The 19,973-nt window shown below is 47.3% G+C and overlaps 1 protein-coding gene across 3 annotated transcripts in view; it reads left to right on the forward strand.

The window, feature by feature from the left end:
• Positions 1 to 19,973, forward strand: part of DOCK1 (dedicator of cytokinesis 1) — a 531,871-nt gene that overhangs the window by 54,476 nt on the left and 457,422 nt on the right. For all 3 annotated transcript variants that reach the window (XM_047826036.1, XM_047826038.1, XM_047826037.1), the window contains exons 2-4: positions 9,131 to 9,214; positions 16,044 to 16,084; positions 19,009 to 19,064. In XM_047826036.1, the coding sequence (XP_047681992.1) occupies positions 9,131 to 9,214; positions 16,044 to 16,084; positions 19,009 to 19,064 (181 nt within the window). The remainder of the gene's footprint in view (positions 1 to 9,130; positions 9,215 to 16,043; positions 16,085 to 19,008; positions 19,065 to 19,973) is intronic.

A 19,973-nucleotide genomic window follows, 5' to 3' on the forward strand; every position in this document is an offset into this window, starting at 1 on the left:
CCACCACCGTCACCACCACTGCCATCACCGCTGTCCCCACCGCCACCGTGACCATCGTCACCACCACCACAGCCATCACCCCCACGACCATCGCCAGCAGCCCCGCTGCCATATCACCATTGTCACCACCAGTGTCACCACCGTCCCACTGCCATCGCCACCGTTACCACCACCGTCCCCACGGCCATCATCGCCACTGTCCCCACAGCCATCATCACCATCGCCACCACCGCCACCACCATTGCCGTAATCACCGTTATCATCATCCAAGGTATCCCAGTCTTACACCGTCAGCAGCAGCAGTAGCTTTATCTTTAGCACCTCCGACCTTAATAACAATGGAGGGAGTGGAAGGGCGAGCGGAAGCCCTCTTGTCTCATCCGAAGCCACAGTTCTTTCCCTGCATCCTCCGGCAGCCCTTTGTAGGGTCGTCAGGAGACCGAGCAGAGGGGATGGCTTTGCCGTTTCTCGTCTCCGACGCATATAAGCTGAGTGAGGCACGGACCGGCCTGTTCATTTTTTCTTCTGGGAAAAGAAGGTCCGTGCTACTCACTCTGGGCCGCTGCCGACTCTTCCAGGAAAAGAATGAACAGCATTCCGGGAAAGGACCTTTATGCTGGGTTCATCTCGGCATCCTCATTTCACTTTTCCCACGGGCAGCGCGGCAAGCTGCCGTCCAGGGTTGAGAAGGCAGCTGAACGCGCACGTGCACCCAGCCGTCGACACCCGCCTTTCGCCAGGCGATTAAAAAAGGCAGATGGGTTTGAGGAGGAGGAATGTATTAGGCATCCAGCCCACCGGCCAGACGGAGGTGAATCCGAAGATGTGAACGGACACGGGTTGACCGTTTTCTCTGGCGGAGTCATTCCCGGCTCCTGACAGATCAGAAAAGTAAAGAAGACGAATGGGCAGCTTGCGAAGAGGCTGCTGTCTTTGTGCTTCTACCAAGTGAAGACATGTTGCAGATGCCATCTGTCATCATCAGCTTAATAAAGGAGAAGATGTTTCTGCTCTTTCTCGTGCTGTTCTCCGCCCCCCTCACAGAGGGGCGGCTCTGAAAGGTCAGATCACCAGATTAGGAAAAGTGTCTTATATTGAATACTTCTGGGTTTGTTACGAAAAATTCATTGCCTTGTCTTCATTGTCCTATCGCCCAAGAATTGGGGAGCATCGGCCACGGACGGACTGGTCAGATTCAGATGCCCGCGGTTGGGAGCCTGTGTCAGTGCGCCTTCAGCAGTAAATAAATAGCCTCAAAACACTCCTTTTGCGTTGTCGTCCGTATACCTCCCTGTATGCTTCCTATGGCCGCTGTAACCAATGGGCACAAACTCAGTAGCTTAGACAACACCTGCTTACGATGTTACAGCTCTGGAGGCCAGTGGTCCTGAAATCGAGGTGTGGGCTGTGTTCCTTCTGGAGGCTCGAGGGGGGAGTCCACTTCCCTACCTTTTCTGGCTGACGGGGGTCACCTGCATTCCAGGGTGTGTGGCTCCTTCCTTGAATGACTCCGATCTGTGCTGTACCCCGTCTTCTGACTCTGAGTCTGGCCCTCCTGCCTCATGTGGAACCTTCGGATAGTATTGGCTCCACGTGGATAATCCAGGATTAGCATCCCCAGTGGAGATCTCACCCCTGATGCCCCTGCAAAGACCCCTTTGCCATGTAAGGTGGTAACATCCTTACAGGTTCCAGGAACTCAGATGTTGATGTCTTTGGCGGGGTGTGGGGGGGCATCCTTCCATCCAGCACACTTCCCCCTCCCTCCCACTCCCTTGGCCAATAATCTTATATAGTTGAGTCTTTTAATTTGCCTTTATTTTTTTTTATTAAAAAAAATTTTTTTTCAACGTTTATTTATTTTTGGGACAGAGAGAGACAGAGCATGAACGGGGGAGGGGCAGAGAGAGAGGGAGACACAGAATGGGAAACAGGCTCCAGGCTCCGAGCCATCAGCCCAGAGCCCGACGCGGGGCTCGAGCTCGCGGACCGCGAGATGGTGACCTGGCTGAAGTCAGAAGCTTAACCGACTGCGCCACCCAGGCGTCCCTAATTTGCCTTTAAATATGGGATTGTTTAGGCTGTGATACTAAGAACAAAGGCCAGGAGTGCTGGGCAGCCACTGGTGGTCTTAGCTCTGCTGTGTCATTGGGGCCACAGGCATGAATGCTCAAAGGTCCTTTTTCCCCTTCATCTATAAAATCAGGGGTCTTTAAGGCCCCTTTCATAGTTAAATATGAAGTTTCTTTTCTCACGACTGCTTTTGTCTGCCTGCTTCAGAGATGGAGGGGCAGATGCCTCAAGAGTTTTGCCTGTGTGCCTTATAAATTCCCACGGGCCTGAATGTGTTTATAGTGGACGTGTCTGCTTTATTTTATTATTATTATTATTATTATTATTATTATTTTTTTTTTTTTTTTAAATTTATTTTTGGGACAGAGAGAGACAGAGCATGAACGGGGGAGGGGCAGAGAGAGAGAGGGAGACACAGAATGGGAAACAGGCTCCAGGCTCCGAGCCATCAGCCCAGAGCCTGACGCGGGGCTCGAACTCCCGGACCGCGAGATCGTGACCTGGCTGAAGTCGGACGCTTAACCGACTGCGCCACCCAGGCGCCCCTATTTTTATTATTTTTGATGTGTTTATTTTTTCCACGTCTTCCAACAGAATAGACATGCTGGCAGGGATGCTGTTAAGAGCTGTGACAAATGCATTTATGGCCCCTAAAGGCTTAGGAATATGGTTCTGCAGAACCGGGAAGGGCTGGGCATATGCTCCCAGCTCCCTTTACCTAATGCGGTTATTTCTTGTTAAGATTCGCCATAAAATGCTAAATAAACTTAATAACTACTAATAACCGTTTATGCCAGTTGAGGACATTTAAACTTTATGAATTTTGGTGGAAATACAGGAAAATGCCTACGGACATGGAGTTTTCTTCATGTATACGGTTTTTGATGTTTTAGGATTTTTGTGATCATGTGTTAGTCTGCTCGCTTTGGCTTTTTAACAAGGATTCTGGTAGTGATAGAAGTCTTTATTGCAGTAAAAACAAAACGCTCCCAACCACCACGAGAGCCTTTATCATTTAGGTGTTGACTGCAGGACACCCGGTGTTCAAATCACCAAATCCGTCGGTGGCATTATTTTAAGACCCAAAATACACACGTAATCCTATGAGGTGTGGATTTCCAGAGCCTTATTTTATGGGGAAAGCTGAATATGGAGAAGGTAGGTCATTTGCTGGAGGTCACCCCGGTCTTCAAGGGTAGAGGCGTTACCCTGTGCATTTCGTTTGGCTCCAGGGACCATGGGTGGGAATGCCAGGGAGTCCGCCTGGGTCTGGCCGGCCTTGCCAGCTACAGGTAGCTCAGGAATGCAGTGGACAGCAGGAAGTATGCCGTGATGGGGACGTTTGGAGAGGGGATTGAGAGAGAAACATACTGGTGCACCTGCTGGGAAAACCCCATCGGTGGCGGGGAGGGTAGATTGGTCCACACAGGTGTGGCACAGGCTGGCTTCTGTCTTTCAGGGAGAGGCAGGGATAGGAACCCCTCCTGGGGTCCATACTGTGTGTGGCTGGAGGAAGGAGAGGCGACGTGGTCAGGTGGTGGAGGGCCTCCCATACTTGCCAGAGTTTGCACGTGATATGATCAAGGAGAATTTTAGAGATGGACACAGTGAAATACCACCGGAGAATAGCCTGGTCTGGCAGAGAGTTCAGGATGGATGGATGAGAAATTGATCAGGAGTTTGAAGATGAGTTTTACATTTAGTCTGCTATGTTTTCAGGTAGGATCCATTGGAAAGGAGGAACATCACTGTATCACTGTCCTTCCTTTTTTCCTTCCTTCCTTCCTTCCTACCTGTGACTAGAAGTTTGTACCTCTTAATTCTACCTGTTTCAACCATCCCACATCCGACTCCTCTTTGGCACCCACCAGTTTGTTCTCTGTATTTGTCTATTTTTTAGTTTTTTTTTTTTTTGTTCATCTGTCTTTTAGATGCAACATATAAGTGAAATGATACGATATTTGTCTTTGTCCTACTTATTTCACTTAGCATAATACCCTCTGGGTGCATCCATGTCGTTGAAAATGGCTGGGTGTCCTCCTTTTTTATGGATGAGCACTGTTCCGTTGTGCTCACATCTTTATCCGTTCCTCTATCACTGGACACTTGGGTTCTTCCAAATCTTGGCTATTGTTTTTGTTATGTATATTTATTTATTTTGAGAGGTGGGGGAAGGGCAGAGAGAGGGGGAGAGAGAGAACCCCAAGCAGGCTCCACGCTGCTTGGCACACAGCACGATTCAGGACTTGAGCCCATGGCCGCGAGATCACAACCTGAGCTGCTATCAAGAGTCAGATGCTTAACTGATTGAGCCACTCATGTGCTCCCATTTCTTGGCTATTGTAAATAATGCTGCAGTAAACTAGGGGTGCAGATATTTTTTGGAATTAGTGTTTTCACTTTCTTTGGGTAAATGTCCAGTAGGGGTTGCTGGATCATATGATATATTTTAAATTTTTTGAGGACCCTCCATACTATTTTCCACAGTGGCTGCATAATTTACATCCCCATAAACAGTGCATGAGGGTTTCTTTTTCTCCACATCCTCGTGAGCACTTGTTATGTCTTGTCTTTTTGATTCTAGCCATTCTGACAGGTGTGAGGTGATTATTATTTAATTGTGGGTCTGATCTGCACTTTCCTGGTGATTAGCGATGTTGAGCATCTTTTTGTGTGTCTGTTGGGCATCTGTATGTCCTCTTTGGGAAAGTGTCTATTTAAGTTCTCTGTTCATTGTTTTAAATTTAAAGTTTAGTTAGTGAACATACAGTGCAATATTGGTTTCAGGAGTAGATTTTAGTGATTCAAAACTTACAACGCCCAGGGCTCATCACAGGTGCCCTCCTTCATGCCCATCCTCCATCTGGCGCCCATCCCCCATCTACCTCCCTTCCTCCACCCACAGTTTGTTCTCTATTGTTAAGAGTCTCTTGCGTCTTGGGTGCCTGGGTGGCTAAGTCCATTGAGTGTCCAACTCTTGATTTGGGCTCAGATCACGATCTCAAGGTTCGTGAGATTGAGCCCTGTGTTGAGTATGGAGCCTGCTTGGGATTTTCTCTCCCCCTGTCTCTCTCTACCCCTGCTCTGCTTTCTCTCTCTCCCAAAATAAATAAATAAATAAGCACTGTGGTTTGTTTCCCTTTCTTTTCTTCCCCCCTTCCCATATGTTCATCTGTTTTATTTCTTAAGTTTCCCATATGAGTGAAATATGCTATTTGTCTCTCTCTGCCATATTTTTCATAGCACATTATATTCTAGCTCCATCCACGTCATTGCAAATGGCAAGAGTTCATTTTTGATGGCTGAGCAATATTCCAGTGTGTGTGTGTGTGTGTGTGTGTGTGTGTGTGTGTGTGTGTGTATGCACACACACATACATGCGCCACATCTTTATCCATTTATCAGCTGATGGACACTTGGGCTCTCTCTGTAATTTGGCTATTGTTGATAATACTGCTATAAATATTGGGGAGCATGTACCCCTTTGAATCTGTATTTTTGTATCCTTTGGGTAAATACCTACTAGTGCAATTGCTGGATCATAGGGTAGTTCACTTTTTTTTTTTTTTTTTTTAATTTTTTTTTCAACGTTTATTTATTTTGGGGACAGAGAGAGACAGAGCATGAACGGGGGTGGGGCAGAGAGAGAGGGAGACACAGAATTGGAAACAGGCTCCAGGCTCTGAGCCATCAGCCCAGAGCCCGACGCGGGGCTCGAACTCACGGACCTGCGAGATCGTGACCTGGCTGAAGTCGGACGCTTAACCAACTGCGCCACCCAGGCGCCCCAGGGTAGTTCACTTTTTAGAGTTTTGAGGAACCTCCATACTGTTCTCCAGAGTGGCTGCACCAGTTTGCATTCCCACCAATAGTGCGTGAGGGTTCCCCTTTCTCTGCATCATCGCCAGCACCTGTTGTTTCTTGTGTCATTGCTTTTAGTCAGTCTGATAGGTGTGAGGTGGTATCTCATTGTGGTTTTGACTTGTATTTCCCTGATGATGACTGACGTTACACATTTTTTCATGTATCTGTTAGCCATCTGGATAATCTTCTTTGGAAAAATGCCTGCTTATGTCTTTTGCCCATTTCTTCACTGGGTTATTTGTTTTTTGGGTGTTGAGTTTGGTAAGTTCTTTATGTATTTTGGATACTAACCCTTCATCAGATAATGTCCTTTGCAAATATCTTCTCCCATTCTGTAGGCTGCCTTTTAGTTTTGTTGATTGTTTCCTTTGCTGTGCAGAAGCCTTTTATCTTGATGAAGTCCTGATAGTTCATGTTTGCTTTTGTTTCCCTTGTCTCCGGTGACGTGTCTAGTAAGAAGTTGCTGTGGCTGAGGTCAGAGAGGTTGCTGCCTGTGTTCTCCTTTAGGATTTTGATGGTTTCCTGTCTCATTTAGGTTTTTTCATCCATTTTGAATTTTTTTGTGTGTATGGTATAAGAAAGTGGTCCAGTTTCATTCTGCATGTCGCTGTCCAGTTTTCCCAACACCATTTGTTAAAGCCCGACCTATTTTTTTTTTTAATTTTTTTTTTTAACGTTTATTTATTTATTTGGGACAGAGAGAGACAGAGCATGAACGGGGGAGGGGCAGAGAGAGAGGGAGACACAGAATCGGAAACAGGCTCCAGGCTCCGAGCCATCAGCCCAGAGCCTGACGCGGGGCTCGAACTCATGGACCGCGAGATTGTGACCTGGCTGAAGTGGGACGCTTAACCGACTGCGCCACCCAGGCGCCCCGCCCGACCTATTTTTTAATTGGATTGTTTTGTGTTGGTGTTGAGTTGTATACGTTCATTGTGTATTATGGATACTACCCTCTCATCAGATGTATCATTTGCAAATATCTTCTCCTATTCAGTAGTTTGTCCTTTTGTTTTGTTGATGGTTTCCTTCTCTATGCAAAAGCTTTTTATTTTGCTACAGTCTCAATAGTTTATTTTCGCTTTTGTGTCTCTGCCTGAGGAAACATATCTAGAAAAGTATTTCAGTGGATGATGTCAGAGAAATTATTGCCTGTGTTTTCTTCTAGGAGATTTATGGTTTCAGATTTCACATGTAGGTCCTTAATCCATCTTGAGTTTATTTTTGTGTGACGTGTAAGAAAGTGGTCCAGTTTCATTCTTTTGCACGTAGCTGTCAGGTTTTCCCAACGCCATTTGTTGAACAAACTGTCTTTTCCCTGTTGTAAATTGTTGCTTCCTTTGTTGTTGCTTAATTGACTGTATAAGCATGGGTGTATTTTGGGGCTATCTATTCTGTTCTACTGATCGATTTGTCTGTTTTGTGCCAAAACCATACTGTTTTGATTTTACAGTTTTGTAGTATAGTTTGAAATCTGGGTACTTTGTACTTCTTTCCATATGTTTTCTTTCTTTCTTCTTCTTCCTTTTTTTTTTTTTTTTTTTTTTTTTTTTTTTTTGGAGAGTGGGCTACCTGTACTTTTTGTGTCTTTAACACTTTCTAATATCCTTTTTCTACTGTGATAGTTACCTTCACCTCATCATGCTGGAGCAAAATTATGGTCTGCATTTAATGGTATGACTTTTTTAGGTGCTTCTCTAAGAGAAATAGGAACTGCTGAATGTCCAGATGAACAACAGTTTCAGAGATTTGTTGAGTATCACTACTTTTAAGAATTTCTTCTTAATGTTGAACAAATTTTTGCCCGTTTAATTGTAACATAACTTTTTGGCTCAATATCAACATTGGTTATATAATAATTAAAAAAATCAGTTTAGCGGGACACCTGGGTGGCTCAGTCGGTTGGGCGTCTGACTTCAGCTCGAGTCACGATCTCTTGGCTGGTGGATTCGAGCCCCACATCGGGCTCTGTGCTGAGAGCTCGGAGCTCAGAGCCTGATTTGGATTCTGTGTCTCCCTCTCTCTCTGCCCCTCCCCTGCTAGTACTCTGTCACTCTCTGTCTCTCTCTCTCTCTCTGTCTCTGAAAAATAAACATTAAACAAAAAAATCAGTTTGGTTTCTAAAGAATATTCAGTCCATGTGTAATTGATTCATAGTTAGGAAATAATTATTTAATTAAAATATCTATTAGTGGAAATATAGACAGTATGTCAAGTGATAATTAAAATGATAATTAAAATATTCTTCCTCTTGCAAACATTCAGCCATAAAAGGGAATAAAGTTCTGATACATGGGATAGTATGCATGAGCCTTAAAACATTCTGTTGAAGAAGCCAGATAGAAAAAGGACAGTATTGTTTGATTCTATTTATTTATTTATTTATTTATTTATTTATTTATTTATTTATTTTTAAATGTTATTTATTTTTGAGCGAGAAAGAGAGCACGAGCGAGGGAGGGGCGGAGAGAGACGGAGACAGAGGATCAGAAGCGAGCTCTGTGCTGAGAGCGCAGAGCCTGGTGTGGGGCTCGAACCCACAAACCGTGAGATCATGACTGGCACTGAAGTCAGACGCTCAACCGACTGAGGCACCCAGGCGCCCCTGGTTGATTCCATGTAGATGAGGCAGGTGGAGTAGTCACGCTTCTGAGGGATGGAGAAGGACCACAGGTTCTCAGGGGCTCGGGGGAGGGGGAACGCAGAGGTACTGCTAACCGGGTATGGAGTTTGTGTTTGGAGCGAGGGAGAGGTTGTGGATGTTGCTGGTGGTGATGATTGTGCGGCATCGGGGACGTCACTGTTGCCCTTGTATTGGAACTTACAAGCGGTCAAAACGGCAGATTTCACATCCTCCTTCTTGACCGTGTTAGTGTGGGTGTATTTCTGGGCTGTCTACAGTGTTCTGTTGGTCTGTGTGTCTGTTTTTGTGCCACTGCCACACTGCGTTGATCACTAGAGATTTGCAGGACCACACTAAGAAAAATCACTTACGGTTGCGTGGGGTTACGGGTTTCTTCTACTTGACGACTCTTTATATTTGTCTCTTGAAAGAAAAGGCTACTTTTGAGGCTGTCCGGGAGGATGATCCAGACACGAACTGGATGCGTTTCAACATGAAAAACAAGCAGGAACAAGGCAGCAAAGTCCCTTCTACCTCTGCTGATATCTTCTTATCCCTTTTTCTTCACAGCTTTTTATAACTACGATGCCAGGGGAGCGGATGAACTTTCTCTACAAATAGGAGACACTGTGCACATTTTAGAAACATATGAAGGTGCGTATGCGTCTGGTGTCTTTTCTCTTACCGTTTTGGGCAATTAGCACACTTTTTCAGTGTTTCCAAAATACGTGTCAACACGAGTCTTTCTCATAGGATCGCTTTTCTTGCATGATGGATGCCATTTCAGGTGAGGGTAGTCATGAGGCTGTTTGTTATTTAAATGATACTTTATTACAATGAACCCCAAACTAAAAATTCCAAATTTTAGACTCTAAAGCTTTCTGGGGAAATAGCTGTTTTCATTAAAAACAACAGAACTCTTTGGTTCCTTTTTTGCAAATGTATATAAATCTTGACTATGAATAACTGACCACTTGAAAAAATAATGGAAAGAAATATTTAAGATATTTTAGCGTTTAAGTGATTGTTTTGATGTATTTGATGTATCCGGTAAGACTTTTTCTGTTCTCATTTAGATTTGTTAACAACGTCCTCAAAGGAACCAAGATTGTTGTTGTTTTTTTCTTTGACCCTGTTTTCTTAGAGGTGATTGGAGTTTGTCACAGCTCTGTGGGACATGGTCCAGTGAAGCAATCATTACCCAATAGATTAGAAATCCTGTAAATGTACTTTTGTGACAGTGGTTCTTAAATGTCTTTGATTTTTCATACAGTTTTTTTTTTTTAATGTTTATTTATTTTGAGGAGAGAGAGAGACAGAGTGCAAGCAGGGGAGGTGCAGAGAGAGAGGAACACACAGAATCTGAAGCAGGCTCCAAGCTCTGAGCTGTCAGCACGGAGCCGGATACGGGGCTCGAACTCACAGACCGCGAGATCATGACCTGAGCCGAGGTCGGAGGCTCAACCTACTGAGCCACCCAGGCGCCCCACACACAGTTGGTTTTTGTCTTTAGTGTCATGCATATCATTAGAAGCTCCCCCCCCCCCCCCCCCCCCCCGCCTTGTTCTGAGGTTACTGTCACACAGAAGGGGAGCAACGATGGCCTGGACGTCTGAAACTCCTCAGATCTGGACGTTTTTGTAAAATTGTGTTTTAGCATTGGTGGCTTTATTTCCTGCTTGAAGGGGTGACTCCCGTAGAGCAGATGAATGAAAAGAACTGATTAAAATCGATCATTTCAATAGAAAAATTGCCTTTAGATTGGGTTTGGCTAAACCCTTCCAGTAGGAGGTGGGGGTAAGAGAGGAGATTGAAGTCACCCAGTCGTAATCGGTGAACTGGGCTTCACACTCCGTTCAGGAAATCACTTTGCACAAGAGCGAAGCAGACGTGAGCCTCTGTGCGCCAGGCAGGCTGTGGCTTGCTGCAGTGTTCCTCCCAGGCCACTAGGAATACCCCCGAGGCCATGTCCCTGGTTTGCCCTTGTGACTCACGTGGGCTTAGAATTCTAGTCCCTTTGCGTCTTTAACCCTAAAATCGTCCTGGTAGGGGAAAGAAAAAATCAGCTTTAGTGTCGTCTGCCTGGAAGCAGATGTAACTGTGAAAACAGACCCTGTCCTTAAGTGAATGAGTAGTTGTGATGGGTGCCTTCTGCTTGTTTTCAGTTTTTATAGCTGACAGTTGGATTGCCGTATCTGCTCTTGGTATCTATTGCCAGTGTTGGAGAGGAAGCAGAGAGAAATTAAGTAGAGGTTAGGGATCAAACCTCTCATCTCAGACACTTTACTGATCTGAAGGCAAAAGTGCTCTTACATCTTTTTTATGTTTGACCCCGAAGTTGAAATCCTGGTTAATAAACTCTGGGCGATGACATCATTCCTAAAGAGCAATTTCCGGTCAGTCTGGGCACGCAGAGACTGTTACCTCTTGTTCTTCGCTTCATAAGAAGAATGGACTCTTCAAACAGTGGGATCCTATGACGAGCCAGCGATCCTTGGTGTACATTTGACTCAAAAAAAGAAAAAAATTGGCTAGCAGGCATCGTGGTAAAGGATCCTTCAGTGAGCATTCAGTTTCTGGGCTAGTCAGTCTTCCAGATTCTGATTAAAATGCTCCAATCTTTGTAAAGACCCTTTCACACAAAACAAATTCCTTTTCCGTGACAACTGTCGTTTTGGTTTCAATCAGAATCTGATCAGAGAAATGCTTCTGGGGAAGTACTTTTGGCTTTGGGAAACTTGGTGTCTTTGTTCATCAAATAAAAATGGCATAATTGTTTTTCTGTTCTTCCCATTTGTTCTATGTAAGTTTCACGGATCGTGTTTGAGTTCGGCATTTTTTTTTTTCTTTCCTCCTCTCCCCTCCTACATTTCCTCTAAGAAAATGTATTTCTGTTTGTCAAATTTAATTTTCTTTTTCTGTGTGATCCTTTTCAGGATATGACTTGGATTTCTGCAGAGAATATACATTCTAGATGATCACTCTTTATAGTAAGGTTCAAAGAACAAATTTACTTTAAGTTGCGGTTAATTTCTCTCTCTCGGGCTCATGAGGGCCTGGAGCTTAGAGCAAAGAAAAAGCAGTTTACAGGTCACTGTGCAGGTGGAAGGAACTTGGAGGGTTCATTGAAGTCATGCCCCTGCCTTTAAGCAGTGCCCAGGCTCAACCAGACTGGAGAGGTGAGCCACGGTCCCGTGTTTATTAATTGATTATCCGGTGAACGGTCCTGCCACCTGCTCATTTCCATGTGGCTCTTGGGGGCTGGATGCTGTACTCCAGGGAGGTTGCAGGCTGTGTACAAAGATTAGGAAATTATTCTTTTGTTTAAACCACTATCCTGGGACTGAACATGTTCAAATTTTTACAGGGGTAATAATATATTTTCTCCCCAAATACACATGAGCTCCTTTTTGGGCCATCAGCATGTGTCCGTCGAAGGCCTTGTGAGACAGTGGGAGTTTCCTGGGGCCTTTATAGCAAAGTACCACACACCGGGTGGCTTAAACAGACAGCAGAGGTGTGTTCTCTCCCAGGGCTGGAGGCTGGTAGTCCGAGATCAGGATGTGGGCTGTGCTGGTTCCTCTGAGGGCCGTGAGGGAGAAGCTGTTCCGTGCATCTCACCGGCTTCTGTGGTTTGCCGATAGTCTTTGGTGTTCTTAGACCGTAGACGCAACACTCTGGTTTCTTCTTCGTCTTCACACGGCAGCATCTTGTGTGTGTCTCTGTCTGCTTCTCCTTTTGATAAGGACGCCAGGGCCCGGTATGATGAGATCATTTTAACTCGATCATTTGCAAAGACCTTATTTCCAGATAAGGTCACATTTATGGATAGAGTTAGGACTTCAGCATCTATTTTGAGGGACACAGTTTAACCCGTGGCAGACTGGAGAAGGCAGTCACGTTGCTAAGGCTCTCGTCTCATAGAAGACCACTGAGCTGTCCAGCCCAGCCTCCACTCAGCAGACATCCTTTGCAAGTTGTCCCAGGCGACCGGCCGCCTGGCCCTGGCCCAGTGGCCGAGCGCCGTAGCTGTGGTTACCATCTTCCTGGGGATGATTATTTTGTGCGCTGAGATTTCGGCCGCAGGGCTGACTGTGCCCCCATGCAGCGGGACGCCGGTTGGTGCTTTTTGCAGAATGCCCGTTGTGCCCGTGGATGCTGACCATGCAGACGCGATTTGGTCACATCTGGGTTTTGACTCTCTTGTGCAGCACTCGGGGCAGGTCACCATACACCTGACATAAGTGAATGTCCTGTCCATCTTCGGGCAGCTACTTAGACACTGGGCCGATCCCAGAACCTTGGTGACGGTGGTTCTCACCTGCCCACCCTTGAAGAAACTCCAGCTTCTTCCGCATGCATGTTCTGTCCTTGATGCTGATGGCTTCTCAGGGCACAGTGAAGGCACCTTTCCGCATGCTGCTCTGCCTAGCTCCCCTTCTCCCTCCTCCATCTGACTGGCCATGGGGCGTCCTTGAAGACTCAACCCGAGCACATCCTGCCTGGGCAAAAGCTCCCTCCTGTTTGCCTCCCACCTCCTTTGCTCTGCCTGGTACCGTCCCGTCTCGGCACCACCCCTGGACTTGAGTGACTGTGTTCCTCCTGTTGTTCTGCTGGGAACACTGTGTGGTACTCGCTGGCTCGGCTGCCATTTTCCTGTGCTGGACTGTGTGCTCCCTGAGATTAGGGGCTGTGTCTTGCCCATATTTGCCTGTCTCTTAGGTGGGTGTCTCTTGTTTGAAGCAGGTTGGTTGACTCCACGGAGAGGAGACCACTCGTGAGCTCTGCCTGGGAGAAGTTTATCAGCCCGTCACTACTACTGGCCCTGGACCTCCTGCTCCTGATTCTCTTATATCTCCTCCCTTCCTTGAAAAAAGACTTTGCAGGGATATCTTCTCTCCTTCGAGCTACAGTCTCTGTCCTGCAACACGGTGTGGCCCCTGCTTCCCTTAGGAGGTCTTCCGATTTGCGAGCTCACGCATGTCAGAAATTCAGTCTCCTCTCTTTCTGTATTTTGCTCTGTCTAGTGTGGTCTCTGGCACATACATAGTGTGTGGGCTCAGTTGGTTGAAGGAATAATGTATGCAAATAATCTTGGGGAGGAAGATGATAGGTTTTCATTTTGCTTAGGAAGGCAGTTAAGAAACTATTACCAGCTATTGTTTCAACGTTAAAAAAAGACAAGACTCCCTACATTTTATCCCCATGGCTCACCCCTTTCTTCCCCTCTTCCCGTGGAAAACCCTTTCACCATGTTTGAAGTGGATGTTCCTGTTCTTGTCCTGTTTGGCATGCATGTACTTTTCATGTATATAAATGTGAGCATAGCTCTCGTTCTGTTCTTTACTTTTTTACCCAGTGCTACATTTTAAGACGCACACCTGTTTATTTTTAGCGTTCTGTTTAGTTCACAGCTCCCACTGCTGTGTGTGCGCTCCCCATGTTTTATCAACAGCCTTCCCAGCTCTGGGTACTCAGATCCCCTCCACTGACACCACCCCACATCACGCTGCATGGGTATCCTGCATCTGTCCCGCGGGTGTGCACGGGCGGGTGTGCGCGTGTCTTTCCCAGGGACGCCTTCCCAGGTGGTTGTTGTCGGTTGCAGGCCGTGGGGACAGATGCTTTGGAGAAGTAGAGAAGGTTGCTCCCCTTGGGTTCCTGTAGGCTGTACTCTTCCTCACGATGCCCAGGGCTGCCCATATCGTGCAGCATAACAATTTTTACCCCTAAAGTTTGGGCAGTAAAATTGTGTCTGATTATTATGAAGTTTGAGCCTCTCTTCGCTCAGGGGTAAGTCCTTGGACTTCTTCTATACGCTGTGGTTAAGCGCTGCTCTGTTCTGCTTAGTTTCTGTGTTTTTCCTGTCATTTTATAGTATTTTCCTTATAGGTTCTGGGGCATTTACCCCTTGTCAGTTTCAGAGAAAGAAAGGGCGTGTTAATAATGAAAATATGAAGGCTACAATGAAAGGGTGGAGGCCTGTCCTTAAAGTTGAACCAATAGAGCCTTTCTTCGGTTCTAGACGCAGGCTGCTGACTGCATCGACCGCCCCTCTTTTTCCATTTCACTGTGTGTGAACGCTGTTCTTGACGGGCGCAGGTTCTGGACCGCCACGCACCGACCAGTGAGGTAGACAGTACGGCTTTCTGGAGACAGTCCCACACGTGTGTGGCGGAAATCTGGACACTTTGCATCTGCTGTGTCCCCAGTCCATCTGGTGAGTCCCTTTGTCAAGAAAGCAAAGCGGTCACCACTAGGTCTTAGCAAATCCTTTGCAAGGATCCTGGGAATGTCCATCTCTGGTTGCGAGTGCTTAGAAAGCATCTGTTGTTAATCCCTTGAGGACTTTGCTCATTTCCACCCCATCACTTTCTGGTCTGTGATCTTCTTCCTTGCCTCTGGTTGGTAATATGCTTGCTGTTTGGTAAGAGGGTGCCGTCATTGTGGCAATATTCTGAGCTCGCTCAGACATCGCTAGTTTCTGAGCTTTGATTTCTGATACTGTGTAAGAGCCCATTATTTGGTTATTGTCTGGAAACTTACGGGATAACTCTCTGTGGGCTCCCGTGATTCTCTGACCGGGTCCTTTTGCCCCAGTGGGGCAGAGTTGGAATTTGAGTTTGGATTTACTTTCCCTGAGCAACATGGCCAGAGTGACTTCAGAGCCTTTGGGGTAAGCAGCTACCCACGGACGTCGTGCGAAGTGAGGCTGTTGGGAGGCTGGAGACTGGCTGTGGACACCGAGGCATCCGCAGGGACCATTTCCACCCTCGGCTTGAGCAGAGGTGCCAAGGGTGTGGTCAGGGCTGTGTTGCTGTCGAAAGGGCTCTTCTGTTTGTACCCTGTGCTGACAGTCCTAGTGTGCCCGTCTTTGGCTTCCGTGGGAACTGGAGTCAAGGCCAAACCCCAGGGGCTGGGTGGGCCCTTGTTCCCCAGGCCTGGAGCTTCTGGTTGGGGGCTGAGTCTTTGCCCCAGACATACGTGGTGAGATTACGACTGCTTCAGGGCACAGTGTCTCCGGATGGAGGAAGTTAACGCTCAATAGGGTCTCTGTTATGGGCAGTTCTTGATCTGAGGATGCTGGTTTGTGCACTTAGCTGTGACCCTTGTCCAAATCAGGGAGAGGAAGCAATGGGGAGGTGTATACCCAAGGAGCCTGCTCAGGGATGAGTGGTCAAAGGGACGATTTTTCCTCATGGGGCTGTGCTGCTTAACCCCAAAGTGATAGCCTCGAGGTCTCGAGTGGCAGATGAAGATGAAAAGAGCTGGCGGTGTGTTCGGGAAGGTCACCAGCCTGGCGACTTTGAGACGCGCCCTCGGGAACCTTCCAGTATATTTCCACGGTGTTGGGATTATTGGATTCTTGTGGCAAACTGATTTCCCTGCTTCTGCAAAGTAACGAATCCCGTATGACGGGAGGGTATCGTCAGGGTCCTAGGATGTCTCCTTGTTCTAACTATTTCAACTTTTGTTTGTTTAGGGTGGTACAGAGGTTACACCTTGAGAAAAAAGTCTAAGAAGGTAAGTCGTCTTTCTGAAACCCAGTGCATGTCCCGTCATACATCACCCGGTGAGAGGAAATCAATCCTACCCCTTTTGTGTCCACAAGTTTTCCTTCTATATCTCTTGCTCTGAGCTGAAAAAATGTGTAGGCTGAAACGCGGGCTACCCTGAATTGTTTGCCTTTGGAACAACACGCACTTATAGAAACGCTGGCTTCATTTCCGTGACGGAATCGCTGGGCTGAGGTGCAGTGCTGACCTCCTGTCACGAAGGGCGGAATCCTCTCTTCCGGGTGGAATGTTGCACCCTGTTGAAGCACAGGAAGGTGTACGAGAATGATCTGGGTGTAATGACTTCAGAAAGAAAAAAACACTGCTTATAATTGTCAGTCTTACGTTATCCGTGATGACAACAGACATGCAAAGCTCACGCATGCTTGCTTGCCTCTTGCATGTAACTCTTCTTAAACTGCATCAGGCGCTCGCCAGAGAGAGCTTCTGTGTCCCAGGGCAGTCTGCTGCTCGCGTGGCAGTGTGAGCTTCTGAAGCGAAGACGGGCCATCACACCCCGATCCTGGTGGTGGACGCCCCCGCACGCAGTTCTCTTGTGGCTTTTCCATTCTTAGCTTCACAAAACCTAATTACGGCCCTTCTGTTTTATTCCGAGTTTGAAATCCCGTCCATTCTAAGCTATGATTAGGCCCTGCCCACGTTAACGTACACACTTTAACATCTACTTACGCTTGGCAGATGGCTCATTTCACTTCTGTTTCGTAACTTTGCCTCTCATTATCTCCCAACTGGGCTGGGCTCCTCCAGCGGTCCCGAGCCCGTAACTAAGGCTTTCCAAGTCCAGCGCCTCGGGCAGGGAAATTCCTGCTCTGCTTCCCCTAGAGACCCTGCAGACAGGCCATGCTGGACAGTGGGGAGCTGTTCGTCCTTAGTGGCTGTGACTCGGGAAGGGCCCGGGTTGAGGACAGCAGGGCTGTCCTCCTCTGGCGTAGATGGTACTGTTGGTGAGGCCAGTCTGCAGACAGGAGCGGGGACCTCCTACCCCGTCCTGCCAGACTCAGACGGGGCTGCGTGTCTCACACACCCAGTGACCTGGTGCCTTGACGTTTGAACATGGCGGGTTCGAAGCAGGTGGATGGTGGGATAGATTTCCCAGGGAAACTTGACCGCCCCCCTACAATCCAGAGAATATTCCTACAGATGAAACTCTAGTTTCATGTGAGAAAGCCACAGTCGAGGACTTTGTTATACAGAGTTGGGGTTCTTGGGATCATGGGCCACCGTCTCCCTCCACAGCCACACAACAGGGGTGAAGCTCCATGTGCCATGTGCTGGGCAGGCCCCAGGCAAGCTGTTCCCTTTCCTTTGATGCTTATTTGGTGTTTGGTACCACCTTCGCCAGTGCTTCCCATCCCCCAGGGCCTTCCTGAACTGCTGTCCTTCCTGCCCTTCTTTGGGGTGCCCCGACCTTTACAGCTCATTGCTACAGTAGAGCTGGGCAGGGCTGTATTTAGTTTTCCATCTAAAATCCTCACTGGGAGATGAGGCAGTTGAAAGATAATAGGATTTCGTAGTGGGTGCCTCCCGGCAGTGCAGAGAAGGGACGTGGCCCCTAGCAATCCTGACTCCTAAGTGTTCTGGAAGCATCCTTTGTATAGTTGTTTACACAGGTGTAGATCGTTTGGGCTGGTTTAGAACGACCCCTGCTGCGCAGTTTGCTCATTTCAAGCCTCTGCGTGTGGCCCCTCTGTACCTTCTACTGCTCCTTCCGGGGCTCCGTGGTGCCCGAGACCAGGTTTACGGAGACTGAGGGCTATCATTGCCTGTGGACACGGGCGAGGCTGCCTTGTTATTTTTCTCCCTCCATCCGACGGCACATGCTGACATCATGTGTGCTCTTGGAGGCATCCCATCCTGAATGGCTGGGGCCTGGGGGAGGGGCCCTCCAGTCCTCTTCGTCGCTCGGCCACTGTCTTTCTGCCCGACTGCTCCCCTCCCTGTGATAATTCTTCTTTTTGTGCAATTCGGGGCCTTTCCTAACAGGCAGGAGGAACACGAATCAGTGGTACCCATGCCCCTCCCAAACACGATTAGTAGTTGTGGTTTCTGGTTCTCCCGTGTAAATCCTTGCGGGCCAGATGCCAGGGAAACACGATCCTGCTCACACGGCAGGTGCCTGGAAACCGCCAGTGCCGCTGAGTGGATTGCTGCTGCGCGGGCTAGATCTAGTGCTGGAACCCTGACTAGCTGTGCTGTGGTGCCCGCGCCCCAGCGCCTCCAGCCCCGTTGCTCCCTTTCGGGTGCTCATTTCTGCCTCACACCAGTGAGGGAGCTGTTTCGCTTGCTCAGACGCGCGGCCGAAGTCTGGGTAAAGCTCCTGGCATTTCACCGACTGCGCGCTTAACACTGAACTTCCCGAACAACTTCCCCTCACGCACCGTCCTGCTAGGCGCGTGCCGTACTTTGCGGATGCAGGGCGCTGTGTTAACAGAAACCCGTGTCTAGCGGTCGTGTGGATCGGGCGAAATTCGTCCACTTTCTGTATTTTCTCTGTTTGAAGGTTGCTGGGAAAACCGTGGGTCAGGTAAGCAGGCCTGTATGCGTACGTGATGACCGATGGTGGAAAGCAACTTTTGATGGCAGCGTTAGCTTTTTGAAGGAAGGAACTGTCAGAGACCATCATGGGAGATTGTTTTTAGGCATCGCTTGGCTTTGGATCTGCCCGCGTCGAGGGCAGCGGTGGACGCGAGGAGCGACCTATTCTGCCTCCTGTTTGCCTCACTGTGTTGTATGTGAGATTTACCATGAGACTCGCAGAATTCACGTTATCCAGCCATGCCTGCCTCCACCCTTTCAGGATAGTTGTTTGATTTTCAGTTGGTATTCATGTTGATAATAAAAACTACTGTTTTTTTTTTTCCTCCCCCAAAGGGTATATTTCCTGCTTCGTATATTCATCTTAAAGAAGCCATAGTTGAAGGCAAAGGGTGAGTCTGGTCTTGATGTTCGAGCAAAGAAATGCTTGTACTTGGCTTTGCTGCTTATCCAAATGGCAGTGCCTGTAGGGGGAGGGGGGGTGAATGTGGGTGTGACCGTGATGGGATGGGAGTTTTGGAGAGAGGGAGGGAAGTTGGGGTGGCTTTGGACCTTTGAAAAGTCTGAAGTCAGAACTGTACCTGTAGTCACGTTCCTTGAAGCTGATGTCGATTTGGGATAGCATGGGCCCAGTGCTCTGTGCTCCTCTGAGAGTGACCCCATCAGGTGGAGGTTCCAGCCCCCCAGCTCTGAGTCTGTTTTTCTGGAAGGCTTTGCACGCTGTGATGCAAAGGGAGTTGAGGGTAAAGCAACAGTTGGTAAATTGGGACATGTGTGAATTTACATTTTGTCTAATTGTGATGTATGTTTCTTAGAGGTCATAAAACTGATGTATAAGATCATTAAAAGGACTTTTATAGAATGGGAACCCATTAGGCAGGAATGGCAAATGAATAGCCAGGTGTGAACTTGGAAGAAGCAGCATTAAAATGTTTTCCTTTTTTGTCTCTGCTACATCTTCACCCTCCGTTAAATATGTAAATTATAAAATTACTAATCATATGATTACTGCATAATGACATCTCTTTGGCTGATTACAAAATTGCCTTTCCAAGCACTGTACTTTTAACATATGAAAAGGACTAATCGGGTTCTGTGGTTGCATGATGCATAATTAAAATGAAGAAAATAATTTAGAGGCATAAATGGTGACGACCTGTAATACGGTATTTTTTTTTTTAATACAGATAAAATGTTTTGTGCACAAAGTTTTAAAAGGAAAGGGGGGGGAAAGGAAAGTTTTGACTCTGGTGGAAATAATTAAATAAAGTATGCATTTAATGTATTTTATATCCGTCTGT

The sequence above is a fragment of the Prionailurus viverrinus genome, chromosome D2 (assembly GCF_022837055.1).
Source record: "Prionailurus viverrinus isolate Anna chromosome D2, UM_Priviv_1.0, whole genome shotgun sequence".
Lineage (NCBI taxonomy): Eukaryota > Metazoa > Chordata > Mammalia > Carnivora > Felidae > Prionailurus > Prionailurus viverrinus.